This window comes from Syngnathoides biaculeatus, chromosome 7 (genome assembly GCF_019802595.1).
Source record: "Syngnathoides biaculeatus isolate LvHL_M chromosome 7, ASM1980259v1, whole genome shotgun sequence".
In the NCBI taxonomy this organism is placed as follows: domain Eukaryota; kingdom Metazoa; phylum Chordata; class Actinopteri; order Syngnathiformes; family Syngnathidae; genus Syngnathoides; species Syngnathoides biaculeatus.
Genome location: NC_084646.1, coordinates 20,156,947 through 20,171,907, shown reverse-complemented (window position 1 = coordinate 20,171,907; position 14,961 = coordinate 20,156,947). Strand labels below are relative to the sequence as shown.

At 46.7% G+C, this 14,961-nt stretch overlaps 1 protein-coding gene across 1 annotated transcript in view; it reads left to right on the top strand.

The window, feature by feature from the left end:
- The window catches only part of her6 (hairy-related 6), a 78,099-nt gene extending 67,223 nt beyond the window's left edge, over positions 1–10,876 (top strand). The window contains exons 4-7 of the mRNA XM_061825155.1: positions 9,392–9,531; positions 9,627–9,722; positions 9,828–9,915; positions 10,033–10,876. Of these exons, the coding sequence (XP_061681139.1) occupies positions 9,392–9,531; positions 9,627–9,722; positions 9,828–9,915; positions 10,033–10,565 (857 nt within the window). The 3' untranslated portion in view covers positions 10,566–10,876. The remainder of the gene's footprint in view (positions 1–9,391; positions 9,532–9,626; positions 9,723–9,827; positions 9,916–10,032) is intronic.
- The last annotated feature ends 4,085 nt before the right edge of the window (positions 10,877–14,961 follow it).

Here is a 14,961-nt window from a genome sequence, read left to right as displayed (position 1 = left end):
ATATTAGGGAATGAGCAATGGACGGGAGTGGATATGCCAAATTGCTTTGAGAGCCCAGTATCTTACACATGCCATGATTCCTCTAATTGGAGTGTTGCATTGTGTGGAGGTGCGTGGTCGAGAGGACCTTATCAATATTGTTCCACCAAGGAGTATTTGAAAAAGGAGGAGAGTATAAAGCTTGATAGGGGATTATGAAAAGAAAGAGAGGGGGTTCATGGTAAAATGAAGAGGGATGAGTTTTGATCACAGGTAGAGAGAGTAATCGATGGAGTAAACCTCTGCCCCTGCCAAACAATCCTAATTTTATTTAGCACTGAGATATACATGTCTAACCACTTGCTTTGCCATTAAGATTGAGGACAGGTTACACAACAAGATAAAAAAATGCCCTATCTCAAATTCTTATTTTGGGCATAAATTACCCACTTTGTTTTAAAATAATGTAAACAAAAAATAAATAAATCGCACAAAGATAATCCAAGTAAATACAGAATGAAGTTTTTAAATGCTGCTGTTATTTATTGGGGGGGGGGGGGGACTATTCAAAGGACCAAGCCCTGTTTGGAAAAGCACCAGCAGTTGCTCCCTACACATAATAACTGGTTGTGCCACCCTCAGCCGCAACAACTACAATCAAACGTTTTCAATAACAGGAAATGATTCTTTCACATCTTGGTAGAATTATTCTGCTCCACTCTTCCTTGCAGGATTCTTTGAGTTTAGCATCACTGCAGGGTTTTCGAGAATGAACAACATTTTTAAGGTCATGCCACAACATTTCTTTCGGAGTCTTAACTTGACAAGGCCACTCCAAAACTTTTTTTTTTTTTTTTTTTATAAAGCCATTCAGAAGTAGATTTACTTTTGTGTTTGGAATCGTTGTCCATTTGTAGAACCCGGGTGTGCGTCATCTTGAGATCACAAAGCATTGGTCGGGCATACTCATGCGCCGTCAGGATTGTTCGCTAAAGAGCAGAATTCATGGTTACATTCATACAGCAAGTTGTCCAGGTGGTGAATTTTGCAAACCAGCCCCAAACAATCACACTTTTTTATCGTGCTGTTTGGTTGTATGGTGTTATGTGTTCTCAAATGCTGTTACAATTACGCCAGATGTGAAAAGATGCACACATTCCAAAAAGTTTAACTCCGTTTCCTCAGTCCATAAATATGACCTCAAAAGTCTTGGGAATTATAGATGGGGGGAGGGGGTGTTGTTTATTTTTATTTGTTTTGCCAAAGTAAAAAAAGCCCATGTTCTTTTGGCTCGGCAGTGGGTTTCCCCTTTGAACTCTGCCATGGGTGATGTCTTTGCCTAGTTTCTCTTCTATTGTTGAGTCATGAACACTGACCTTAACTGAACCAAGGGTGGCCTTGCACTTCTTTGGGTATTACTGTGGGGTCTTTTCTGACCTCTTTGAGTCGTCGCTGTGCTCTTGAGGTAGTTTTTGTTAGCCAGCTACTCTTGGGAGAGTACCCCACTGTACCATGTTTTCTCTATTTGGGGATAATGACTCTCGCTGTCGTTTGTTTGAGTCCTAAACCTTTAGCAATGGCATTCTAGCCCTTTGTAGAGAGATGCTAATTAATTTATTTTTCATCATATCTTCAATTGCTTTGGTTTTTGGCATTTTGTTACAGGTTTTTAAGATCTTTTCTCGAAATTCATTTTGTGAGACAGTTTCTATTTAAGTGATTTTTTTGATTGAAAGGTTCTAGAGATAATATGCTTGGCGTGTGTTCAGTGGAAGTGAACTCAGCTTTCAGAATAAAGATTGTTTAGCCACAGTTAATGATTTAATAAGGGGACAATTATGTTTTCACACAGTGCCATGTATCTTTGTTTTCTTTTCCCTTTAATAAAGACACGATTTAAAAACTACATTTTAAAGCGCCACTGACACCTAAAACATAAAATGTAGTATTTTTTTTAACCAAAAATAATTTTAATAATAAATTTTTTCACAGCAAGTCACAATGTTGCCGTGTATCGTTTTTTTCTATCTCCCACCAGAAGAAAGAAACAAGGAAGTAATGTTTTTTGCAGTAGCGGGGTCGAGTGTTTATATTGGTTTATACCTATTCTACTGGCGAGAAATTACCAGTTTTTTCAGCGTGTTAGCCAAAAGGAGAAGGAAAAGGACGAGAGCTTTGTGGGTTCTAAATGACAGGTAGGTGTGTATAGAGCTATTAAAAAAATAATAGTTGTGGGAGACTAATTTGTCTCACAGTTTATAGCATGTTATGTGATAATTTAGAATAAATCCCCTTGGTTAAACCGGCAACATATAACAAAGCACTTATATTGCATTTAAGGCAATTTAGTCACGCACAATACAACACAAAACAATGAGACAAACAGAAGGGGCATCGGAGAAATCAGAAAATCTCTCTTGTTCGTCTCCCATAGCAGGGTGGACAGCTTATTTTCAATAGCGACTGTCCTCGTGTGACATCTGCAAATGATTTTACAGACAATATGGCCGTCACTGGGATGTCGAGTGAGACTTAAGCAACTTTGCACAATTATGACATGCTCTCCGCTCATTTTTTTTTCCATATAGACATTGAAGTGAATATTATATGTAGTTTTTTTTTTATGTATATTTGGCCATCAGTAGCACTTTAAAAGGTCTATTGTCATCCCTATAAACATTCTAAAATAGATATCAAAATTAAAAATACATATAAGATTATTCACTTGAATGTCCACATGAAAAGATAAATATGAGCGGAGAGCACATAATCCATGCACAAAGTTGCGGAAGTTTCATTCGACATCCAAGTGGTCGCCATATTGGCTGCATCTACTGTCTGTGACGTCACCCCGGACATTCGCCATTGAAAACACGCTGTGCCACCTACTGTAGTACACGGAAGCTCTTTTCTAAGAAAACATCTCACAACGAATGAAGTGTCCGGGGCAATATTGTTGTATTGTTTCTATTGTTTCGAACCATATATAGATGACATGCGAATCATGGCCAAACCACCTCCCCGCCTTATCCACCTCCGCGCAGCGGTGATAGACGCCCACTTTCGCGGCGGACATGAGTCACACTGCTGCGACAAGCCAGCGGGAGGCTCGGCCTTGTCAACAAGTTTTGAATATTTCCTGTCTATGCACCCATCTGAGAATAGACTATATAGAATTTGGTTCATTTTTTTGTCATTAATGCAAACAGTGATAAGTGATCTAGTTTAGTTAACACATTTCCTTGCCCTCTCTACTGACAGGTGTCTTCTAATAGCACGTGTGGTTCCCACAGTTTTCATATGATGGAGGAGTCATCCGGTGGTAACAGGTAACACTTTAAGGGACAGACAGCAGCCAGGTGCAGGCTGAAAAACCTCAGAAGGGGGCGGGGCTGACGTAGTTCACCGCCAGAGACCTTTTTTGCAACATGAGCGTGAGAAACTCATTCAGGCAGAGAGTGTCCCAGAACGCACGCTCTGTCTGATCCACATGGCTTCACTTGTTTTGGGGGCCTTGCTCAGCCTTTGTGCAGGTGTGCAGTCTCCGAACAATGAGACCTGCTGGTGATCTGTTTGACAGAGACAGCATTGTTGTGCATGAAAGATATGTTGGATTTACAGCTGCTCCGGACACCTGTACGTAAGACTTCTGTATGAGACGTGCGTGGCATGTGGTCTTTTCAGGAGCCTCTTTTTTCACAAAAATTCCATAAAATGATGGCATCAAATTTATAGCAGAAGACCTAAGATTTATTTGCCATTACCTTTTACACAGAATCCAACAGAACCCTGGGGATACTGATGCATACTTTCACACAATGACACAACATCCCGCAATCAGATAATGTCTCCTTTCAAGTATAAACTACATGTCAGATAGGGACAATTGCTTTTAACCAAACAAAATGGGAGTAGTCGGTGCCCCAGTAGATAGCGAATTTCCCTCATGGCGTGGCCCACATTTGTACAGAATCATCTTTATTAGCAGAAATGTTTGTCTCCTATAGTTGGAATCGCTCAAGTACCATAGCAAAAATATGCATTTCGGGCAGTGACACAAATCCATCCATTTTCTGAGCTGCTTATCCTCAGAAGGATCGCAAGAGTGCCGGTGCTTATCCCAGCTGTCATCGGGCAGGAGGCGGGTTTCACCATGACCTGGTTGCCAGAACAACAGTCACATCACAATCACACTTGAGGGCAATTTAGAGTCGCCAATGAATCCATGTTTTGGGGGGATGTGGGAGGAAACCGGAGTGGCCAGAGAAAACCCGCACAGGCACGGGGAGAACATGCAAACTCTACACAGGCGGGGCCAGGATTTGAACCCAACCTAAACACTGACATTTTTTTCCAAGTAAAAATGCATCGCATGTCCCCGGACTAGTCAAAACACAATAATCTCATTAATGTTGCATTCACATCAAACAGAATCATTAATCAATTTAAGAGGATCTCCATGTTGTGTGAAATCATTATCAGCTGCAGATGAAGATGGCTACAGTAGCAAGCTGCCGTGTAATACAGCTTGCCATCTCCCTGGATCAGCTGACAGATAATAGAGCGTGATTGGATTTACTCAATCAAGCCTGAGATGAATCACATGCAGTCGTCTTCAGAGGAAACTTAGATTAAAACATACTTCAAATTATTGACATGAAAATGATCCACGAAAAGGAATACAGACCAAGCTCACTGCTTGGTAAATAAATGTCCATCATGACATTTATGATCATGGTGTATTATGTAGCTTTTGTCTGTGGAATGAAATTGAAAAAGTATTTATTCATTGCAAAATATGTACTATGGATTTCTTAGTAAATAAAGCAGGGTGGAATTCATGAACACATCACATCCTCACTAATTTGCACTTTTGCAAGAAAAAAAAAAAGATGACCCCACAACACAACAGCAGTGTTTAAAACGTTTTTGGGAGTAAACACCAGAGAAACCACAGCTGGTAAAGAAAATGTTCAAACAACATTTTGACGGTGGGTTTAGTTTCCCTTTAAGCTATACAAAGTGTGAAATGGACCAGGCCGGGCACAGCCCGGAAGGGTAACGTGGGTCCCCCTTCCCATGGGATCACTATCTGTGTGGGAGGGGCCATAGGGGTCTGGTGCAGTGTAAGTTGGGCAGCGCCTGACTGCATGGACCTTGGCAGTCTGGTCCCCAGCAACAAAAGCTCACAGTCTAGGGCTCAACTCTACACACACAGCTTGGTCTCTGGTACTAGTTCTCGCAAGAGAGGTTGGACTCTTTTCCACTCTGTTGCCCATGCTGAGAGACACCAAGCAGGAGTGTGTATACTTACTAACCCACGGCTCGGCGCCTATACATTGGGGTTCACCTCGATGGACAAGAATGTAGCCTCCCTCTACATTCGGGTGGGGGTGTGCGTCCTGACTGTTGTTTGGACCTATGCACTGTAAAACGGTCCAGAGTTCCCACGCATTTTGGAGAACCTGGAGGGCGTGCTGGTGAGAGCTCCACCGGGGACTCGATCATTCCGTTGGGGGACTTCAATGCACACATGGATCTTGACAATGAGATCTAGAAAGGCTTGACTGGGAGGAACAACCCGCCTGATCAGAACCCAAACTGTGTTCTGTTGTTGGACTTCTGTGATCATCACGAATTTTCCTTAACGCCGTGCTGGATCATAAGGGTGTCCTTACGTGCACTTGGCACCGGGACACCATTGGCCGCAGTTCGACGATTGAGTATGTAGTCGTGTCATCGAACTTGCGACCACGTCTTGGACACTTATATGAAGAAAACCGTGGAGCTGTCAACTGATCCCCACCTGGTGGCATGTTAATGGGAAGGTGTTGTTTTTGGTAAGGTGGAAATCGATAGTAAAGGAAGATGCTGATCCGATGTGGCAGGCCTAAATATCTTGTGAAGGTCCCCTGTCTGCCGGAGTTTCAACTCAGAATTTTATTCATGTCCTGGAGGAAGCAGGGGACATTGAGTCTGAGTAGACCGTTTTCTGCACCTCTATTGCTGAGGCAAAAACTCGACCATAGGGGGAGTTCGGTGAGGGTATGGAGAATGACTTTCGGATGGCTTTGAGGAAATTCTGGTCCACCATCTGGCGTATCACCATCAATATTGGAGATGGGGCGATGATGTGAATTGGTGGGGAGAATACTTCGAAGACCTCCTAGAATCTCATGAGGAACCAGGGTCTGGGATCTCCAAATTCTAAGGTTGAGGTCACCGAGGTGGTTAAATAGCTCCTCCGTGGCAAGCCCCCTGGGGTTGATGAGATTCTCCGAGAGTTTCTAAAGGCTCTGGATGTTGTGGGATTGTCATGGTCGACACGCCTCTGCAACATCGCATGGACATTCAGGACGACAATGCCTCTGAATTGGTAGACAGGGCTAATGGTTCCCCTATTCTAGAAGAGGGACGAGAGGATGTTCCAAGAAGTCAACCCAGTGTTAACCAATTAGATTCCACTTGATTAGCAGCACACCCACTCTGTCATGGAATATTATTTGCAAAGTTTCTCGTTATAAACATTTGAGTTTAGAATTTTGGTATCCACTATTTGTATCAATTTCTGTTCTGTGTGTGTGGTAAAGTATAGCATGTGTAACATCTATGCTAACTTCTGTTCGACCATTTTAGTTCTTTCGCATTGTTTATTAACATTAAGATAGTGGACTTCCCTTGGATTAATTTACATGGTTTGGTTGAACATTTTGGTGTTCAAATATACAATGTTTAATTTTCTTTTGTTTACTGTATCAGTTTTTCAGTAAACTTCAACTGGGAGTGACAAACACTTTGAACCAAACATGCTTTCTCTCTTTTTTGGACGACTATGTGAGGGAGAATTTTTTTTTTTTCACGCTCCCTCAAAATGTTGTTGTACGATTGTCTACCATTTCTTGACAATTAGATAAGCACAAACGAATACTTTAAAGTGTGTTTTAATAAGGTAAAATGTGTTTAAAGCGTTTGGGATGGGCAGAACTATTTTTCCATTTTATATTTTAAGGTTTGGGGGGAGTTGGAGCCCAGCCCAGTGAATGTTTTGCAGGACCTTATAGATGGGAAGCATTCACACTTGCATCTATATGGACAATTATTATATTGGAGTTTTGAATAAACCCACCAAGATTCGTTTTTTTTTTGGGGGGGGGGGGCGTAAATCCTACACAGGAGAAGATTGTCAACTACCACCTCGACTGTGATGTCGGTTTTAAAGACACTTTAGGACGGACACTTTGAGTAAGAACGCAAGTTTGGGGAACTGGTGTCCACGAACATGTTCGAATCACATTCAAGTGTCCATTCGATAACTTTGTTCAGTGTCCCGGAATCAAAAGTCACGCAAGAGGAATAGCGCGACTCCTGCTTTTAAAGGTCTCGACTCCTTGCTCGTGAAATATTTGCGGTGGCAGAACAAGCAGAGATAATTAGCTCTGTGAATGTCTGCGGAGGGGCGACGCTGTCGTTTGTCTCTCCCTCCCCCCTTTTGGGAGAAGCAGCCGCAGCAGCAGCAGCAGCAGCCGTGAGCGCCTGCCGATCAACTCGAGAGGCCGTCGGCGACGCCCAGCGGACGGAGGCGGCAAGCCGGCAAGAGGCGCGCCACGCGTCGCGGTCTTTGCGGCGGCTGGAGGTGTGCGGAGGAAGGGAGTGCGGAGAGCAGTCTTACTTTGTGTTGTTTTTTTTTTTTTCTCATTTTTTCTTTTCATCGGAGACGTACGCGGGGCGATTAGGAGCGCTCGGCTTCTTCCAGCCGCCATAAAGATAAGCGATGAGAATTATTGGGCGGCGTTGACGGCTGGCTGTGTGGCGGCCACAGGCGGGGAGGAAGGCGGCATCTGCGAGCAACAAATCTCTCGGCTTGCTCTGGCTCGCATTCCGATAAGGAAGCCCGGGTCCAGCTCGCTCGGGAGGCGTGGTTTTCCCAGGCTTTTAAAACAGCAGCTGCTATTTACCTTCCCCTCTAATGTAAACCACCGCCGCCGCCGCTGCCTCAGCCAGGCACCGCACATCCCCCCCCCCGTTCCCCTCCCACCTTGTTCCCCCTCCTCCCTTCACCTCGTCGTCGACAGCCCGGCGGCCAAATCTCCACGCACAGTGCTCGTAAAAACAGCCTGGCACGTGCTCCACATGCACGACTCCACGCATGATTAAATGTCAAACATCTGTACGGCGCGCAGACAATTGATTGCATTCCACTCGTGCTCGGAAGAAGAAAGACGAGCTTGTGCAGACCTGCTGATTTTACTTTTATCTCACGTGTTTGCCAGTTGACTTCCGCAACCGAATGAAGCATCACTTTCATTTTGGGAGTTTTCAGATTGTTGTTTGTCCAGCAGCGACACATCTTTCTGTTTGGGTCACCGTCTCGTGCACGAGCACAAAATGAACAGACACCCCCCACAGGTCACAGACGGTCACTCTGTTCTAAGTTATTTTATTGACCATCAAGCATAGACCACATTTCTTGCCCAATTTGATTTGGCTAAACGATATGTTATTGTTGTTATGGTAACTATATTTATATATATATATATATATATATATATATATATATATATATATGTGTGTGTGTGTGTATTGGGGGGCACACAGTTTTCACTGGCGTCTTGAATTTTTGCATAGTTAGTGCGATCACTTGTGACGGTTGCTGTTTCAATTATTTGGTCGTGTTGAGTTTGGGTAAACCGGACAAATGGCTACTTTTAAATGTTGGTGGGAACAACGTCGATGTGAAATATTTGATAACCCCTGATTCAACATTTTTAAAAATGAACCCAACCTCAAGTTTACTGTGTTGCAATGTCATGTAATATTTGATAACCTCTCATTGAACATTTTTAAAAATGAACTCAACCTCAAGTTTACCGTGTGTTGTAATGTCACGCGCAGCGGGTTTGTTCCTCGTGTACGTGCGCGTGTGTGCGCACGCCGTAATTGTTTATCCTGCCGCTCCGGGAGCTAAAGGGTGGCTCGATCGCGCCTGCTCCCGGTGCGGGTGCCCGCCGCCCGCCCGCCGTGTGATGATTGAAGACTGGAAGGCAGCTTCCCGGCTGCGCCCTCAGTCCGGGCGGCGCGCCATTGGCCGCCAGCTGCGGGCCGCCACGCAGCCAATGGGAGGGCGCCGACCACGAGCCGTCCTCCCCCGGGCCGCGTGCGCCTCGCCCTGATTGGTGGGAAGTTAGTGTGGGAAAGAAAGTTTGGGAAGTTTCACACGAGCCGTTCGCGTGCGGGGCAAGATATAAATACACGCCACACGCAGACGCGCCGACACACGCAGACCCACACTTGCAGCCGCACGTCGCCTTCTCGGATTCTAACTTGGTGCTGTGACGCGGGACTTGTTTTTTTTTTTTCTTTTTTCCCTTCCTGACACCACTTCTTCCTCGCACCGGCGGACCGTATTTTGCAGCGCTTTTGGGGATAATTGAGCTCGCCTTTAAGATGCCTGCCGACATGATGGAAAAATCGTCCTCCTCCCCGGTCGCTGCCACCCCGGCAAGCATGAACTCGACTCCCGATAAGCCCAAAACAGCCTCGGAGCACAGAAAGGTGAGTTCATCAATCGGACCCACGTCTAGATTTAGTGCGCCTTTTACGCACACTTTGATGTTGCGTAACACCTCACGCGCTATTTCCTTGATCAGTCTTCCAAGCCAATTATGGAGAAGCGGAGAAGAGCCCGAATCAACGAGAGCTTGGGCCAGCTTAAAACTCTCATCTTGGATGCCCTCAAGAAAGATGTAAGTGCTCTCCTCTCGCCTGGAAGTCCCCCCAAAAAAATCTGGCGGTGTTTTTTTTTTTTTGCCTCCTCACCCTGCGATGCTGTGCGTTTCTCTCCCGTGCAGAGCTCCAGACACTCCAAGCTGGAGAAGGCAGACATCCTGGAAATGACAGTGAAACATCTGCGGAACCTCCAGAGAGCGCAGATGACCGGTGAGTGGCCTTTCCGGGCGGATGCGGGAACGCAAATCGTCTGCGTCGGAATGCTCATATGAATGGCCGCCACCGCCGCCTTCTTTTTCTTTTTTTTTTTTTTTTTTTCCTGCGCAGCCGCCCTCAACACCGACCCCACCGTGCTGGGCAAGTACCGCGCCGGCTTCAGCGAGTGCATGAACGAAGTGACCCGTTTCCTGTCCACCTGCGAGGGCGTCAACACGGAGGTCCGAACGCGGCTCCTCGGACACCTCGCCAGCTGCATGACGCAGATCAACGCTATGAACTACCCGAGCCAGCACCCGATGCCCCCCGCGCCCGGGCCGACGCATCCGTCGTTCGCCCAGCCCATGGTGCAAATACCCGGCTCGTCCCCGCAGGTGCTGCCCATGAGCGGCGTACCGTGCAAGGGAGCCCCCTCTCCGGCCACTTTACCCAGCTCGGACGCCACCAAAGTGTACGGCGGCTTCCAGATTGTGCCTGCCACGGACGGACAGTTTGCCTTCCTCATCCCCAACGCGGCGTTCGCCTCCAACGGCCCCGTCATTCCCGTGTACGCCAACAGCCCCGGGACGCCGGTTCCGGTGCCGGCTGCCGTCTCTCCCGGAGCCCCGTCGGGAAACACAGACTCGGTGTGGCGGCCATGGTGAACGCCGCCAAGGAGCAGAAAGACTCTCACACGTCTTCTCTTTGTTTCTCCATGATAGAAAAGTTTTGGTTTTTTTTTTAATTGTCAAACGGAAAAGAGTATGCACTATATTTGTACAGCTAACAAAGCGAGTAAAGTTCATATTGAAATGAGATTTGTATTGTGGAAGTCCGTTCACTGCATTTAAAAAAAAAAAAAAGAAAAACAACTTCAGTTGTCTTTCCTACTTTTTGAAACCAAAGATGTTTATTGCGCTTATGCCGTTCTTCGTTTTGGAAGACAAATAAATTTGTTACTACATGAAGACACGCATTTGTTTTGGAAACTTGGTTTTTATTCACACTTCAACAATCATAATAATAGCTCATTTGTAACCGACGGATATGGGTTAGATACCTGAGAAAAGTGGACCTGAAATAAAAGAACATGTTTCATGACAAACAATTTAAGCACTCATGGAGTGACATTTTGCTTACGAACCTAACGGATGTTGACACAAAAATAATATCCTGCAGTAGATCAACTTTTTGGGGCATCCAAAGAAGTGTTTTGAGCACATCAGAGCATTTTTGTGACTGTTGACTGTCGGCCAGTTTCACTCCTGAAGTGTCTTTCAGTGGTCGCGCACGCCATCTAGCAACGTAACGGCGCATTGCAACAAGCTCATGGTGCGGTGGATTCACGTTCTCTGTGAGCTTCATGTGTCTGCCCGTAAACGTTGTATTCGTTGTAATTAGGGTGTGCTGTAACTTCCATGAATGGCAAATTTGTATCATTTAATTGCAGTGTTGTTAAAAGAGCAGCAGAACGTTGTTTAGTGCTGATCACATGCCTCACAGTTCTGAGGTTCGGGGTTTGAATCTCGGCTCTAGCACATAAATTGGAGGTGGCAATTTCTTCCTGTGCTTGTGTGGGTTTTCTCCGGGTACGCTGGCTGCCTCCAACATTCCAAAAACATGCATGTTAGGCATCTTAAGTTCGGGGAATACATCGTCTGTCCATAAGTCTGAATGTGACTGGGAATGGTTGTATGCCTAAATGTGCTGGACTGGCTGGCGACCCGTCCAGGGTGTGGCCCGCCTACGGCCCAGTCAGCTGGGATAGGCTCCAGGTTATCCGCAATCCTAATGAAGACATGAAAACAGAAAAGAAATAAATGGCTTTTCAGTGGTTAAAGCATGCTTAATGTAAAGGCTGAAAAGTTTGGCCTGTGGCCTGATATGCAAACATTTTGCTGTCATGACATCATTATTTTCATTTCATTGATGGAGTTTTATTAGCTAATCATGTAAGTGAGTCTAAATATTTGCGGAAATTTTTCAAAGTAACACAGAAAGAGCTCATCGTGTTCCAAGACTTTTCAAATCTCCACTGAATAGACTATATGGAGAAAAAATACTTGTCATCAATTTGTCCATTATGAGCTGGGCTAAACTCATTATTCCTTGTTGAACGTTATTAATGATTTTGGACAGTCGTATGCTTCCAAATTTGTGGGAAACGTTTAGGGAAGGTCCTTTCTTTTCTGTTCCAGAAAGTGCTCAAAGGAAAGGTACACGAGGGCGTACTTGGATCACTTTGGCGTGGAAGAACCCAATCAAGCCCGTCTGCAGTGAGCCACAATGGTCAAAGGTCCTGGGACTCTGAAATCGCAACAATGTCCCCCAAGTGGGTGGTTGAGAGAGAGAGAGAGATGTGTCCCGATACTTTTGATGCTTTATTAAGTGAATCACGAACTTAAGTGGTGCATTGCTGTAGAAAAGACGAAATGCCAAATTGTAGCAATTTTTGGGAAGCTCCACTGTAATTCACACAAATGTGAAGGCAGACAGAAGAATTATATTACATTACTACGGATATCCTCTGAGCAAGCCGTTCTTGGCGTAGTGCAGCGTGTGGATGCTGTGTGATGCCAGGGGGGTTCATGTTTAACATCCAGCCACTGAGGCATGTGGTAGCGCTCTTCTTTGCCCAGGTGTGCCCCCCCCACCACCAACTATCACCAGTGTGGCCCTTCTCCTTTGAAGGCTGTGTGTGTGAAACGTGCAGGTGTTTGCAATTATCAACGTGCTACGAGGCACAAAGTGTGGATGAGTGCCATCATTTTGAATTTCCATCACACCTTTGGCGCGCGGGGGGGGGGGGGGGTGCATGCATCCCTGTTTGATTGTAGCCATCTGTGTGTGCGCTGGTGTCTTGTGCTGCATTCGAGGACGTGCCTGGCCAAAGGGCACAATGAGGAAGGCAGTGGGGAGTTAACTGTGTGTGTGAGGGATCAGAGGGGAGTTCAAGGAAAGGCCTAGCACACGGGCGGGGGGCCTCGCTTGCGCGAGACCATCGCCGCACAAACACTGACACGCACACACGCATCCCAAAGCGTTCCCACAGCAGCACAGCTGCGCTTGAACGCAGCGTCGGGCTTCCTGCCCCATGAGCCTCGGGGTCACAGCTGGAAACAGGACGTCTGGGAGGCACGTGGTGTGACCCGGACAACACCCAGCTGCTGAACCCTCCCGCCCGCCTCTCCCAACATCTTCATGATTCCTTCCCCTCCGCAGAACAGCTTTACGAGCCTCTCCAATTACCCGGCGCGGTGGCCGAGCTGCCGCGCTGACCGCACACATGTCACAACACGACCGGGTGTGTGGGGGGGAGTGTTAGCCACCATGCGTGTCCATTAACTTTTCCCACACTCCGCGTGCGTGCAAGGGAGGGAAGGGAGAGGGGAAGAAAACTCCTCTACTTCCTCTTTGGCTGCTAAGTGCTACCATATGGTCGTCCCTCTCTCTCGCCCTCTCGCTCTCTCTAAATCATGGCTAGACTCCCTCTCTCGCTCCCTCTCTCTATTGGCCCGTCATCGCGGCTGTCTTTGATTGCGGCCCAGACAAGCGAGAGCTTTATGATTTAAGCCCTGGGCTTGCTGTACCAAGCCCTGGACTCATTTCGAAGACAAGCCCCCTCCCCCCTTCACCCCCTCCCTCCTCGTGCAGTTGCAGAGGAAGGCTGTTTTCTGGCAGGAAATGAATAGCTCCCAGATGAGCGCAGGAACCTGAGAGGTCGTGAGAAAGAGGCGAACCCCCCCCACCCCATCCGCAAGGCCCGGCCTGCTGCCAGCCGCCAGGGGAATGTGGGAGAGCGCCTCTCTGACACACGCATCAACCCCTCAGCCGTCCACCGCACCGCCTGACTGACTGGCTGCCTCCGCGCCGGGCCCTGAGCCCAGAATAGACTCAAGGGGAGGGCGAGCGCCACCGAGGCCGCCGACGCGGCTCGCCGGCCAGCCGGCCGGCACGAGGAGCGGAGGGAATAGGGAGAGAGGAACCAGAGCCGCGTGGGCGGAGGTGGATCAGCGTGCGTGTACGCTTTCGATCCGGGCCCACGTCCGTCAAGCAGCGGAAAGTTAGGAGCGTGAGCCGAGTTTACATTAGCGTCACGTCTGACCCCCGCATGCGCGCTTACACGGTCGCTTGCAAAAGCCCCCCTCCCCAGAGCAAACACAAAGTCACTCATGCAGGTGTTCCTTCTCAGGAGCAAAGGGTTTTCCCCTTCAACCTCCTCGCGTGCTACACTAACATTTATTCCTAGTCATGTTGACACTGTTATGCTTGGATGTGCTACGATGTTTAGCCTCAGCCGTCGAGGAATTCTTATGGGTATTTATTTTTTTTAGCTTTAGCTTGACATGTACAGGTAAACTAATTACAAAGTCAGTGACATTTTATTTCGAGACCTTTATCAAATGGGCCCAAATTTGTCTCAAAGTTATAGATTCGGCAATTAGTTATTACAGGCTAACTTTGGTCACAGCTTTAAAGTTATGAGCGTGTTCTTTAGAACTGTGGTTCTGAAATGCATTAGTTTTCATTATGAGCCATACCAAACCCATGGCACCTTAATTGCATGCCTCACAATTCTGAGGTTCTGGGTTCAGATCTTACATCTACCCGTTTGCATAATTTCCTTGTGCTTTTGTGTATTTTCTTATGCTTCCTCCCACATTCTCAAAACTATTTTGGACGTCTATCCAGGTATTTAGTATGAATGTGCTCGGTCGGCTGTATATGTGCCTTGCGATCACCTGGAGAGCAGTACAGGGTGGACACATCCCTAGCAGGGCTATACGAAACTGATTGATATAACCCAGTCCCGATATCATGAGCCTTTGTAAATCAATGGACTTGAACCCAGGGCGCAGCCACACACTACAATCTCAACCACACTTCCACAATGTCTGCCCCTTTATTATGTACTCTTCCACAGTATGTAGGTTTTAGTTTTTCAAAATTATGGACAATTAGGTTTATCACGTCGTGTGAGAAGACTTTCTGTTGTGATTCTGGAGTTTGGAATTTGTGTGTATTGGTTGGGTGAGAGGGCCTGCTGGCTTACAATCGTGG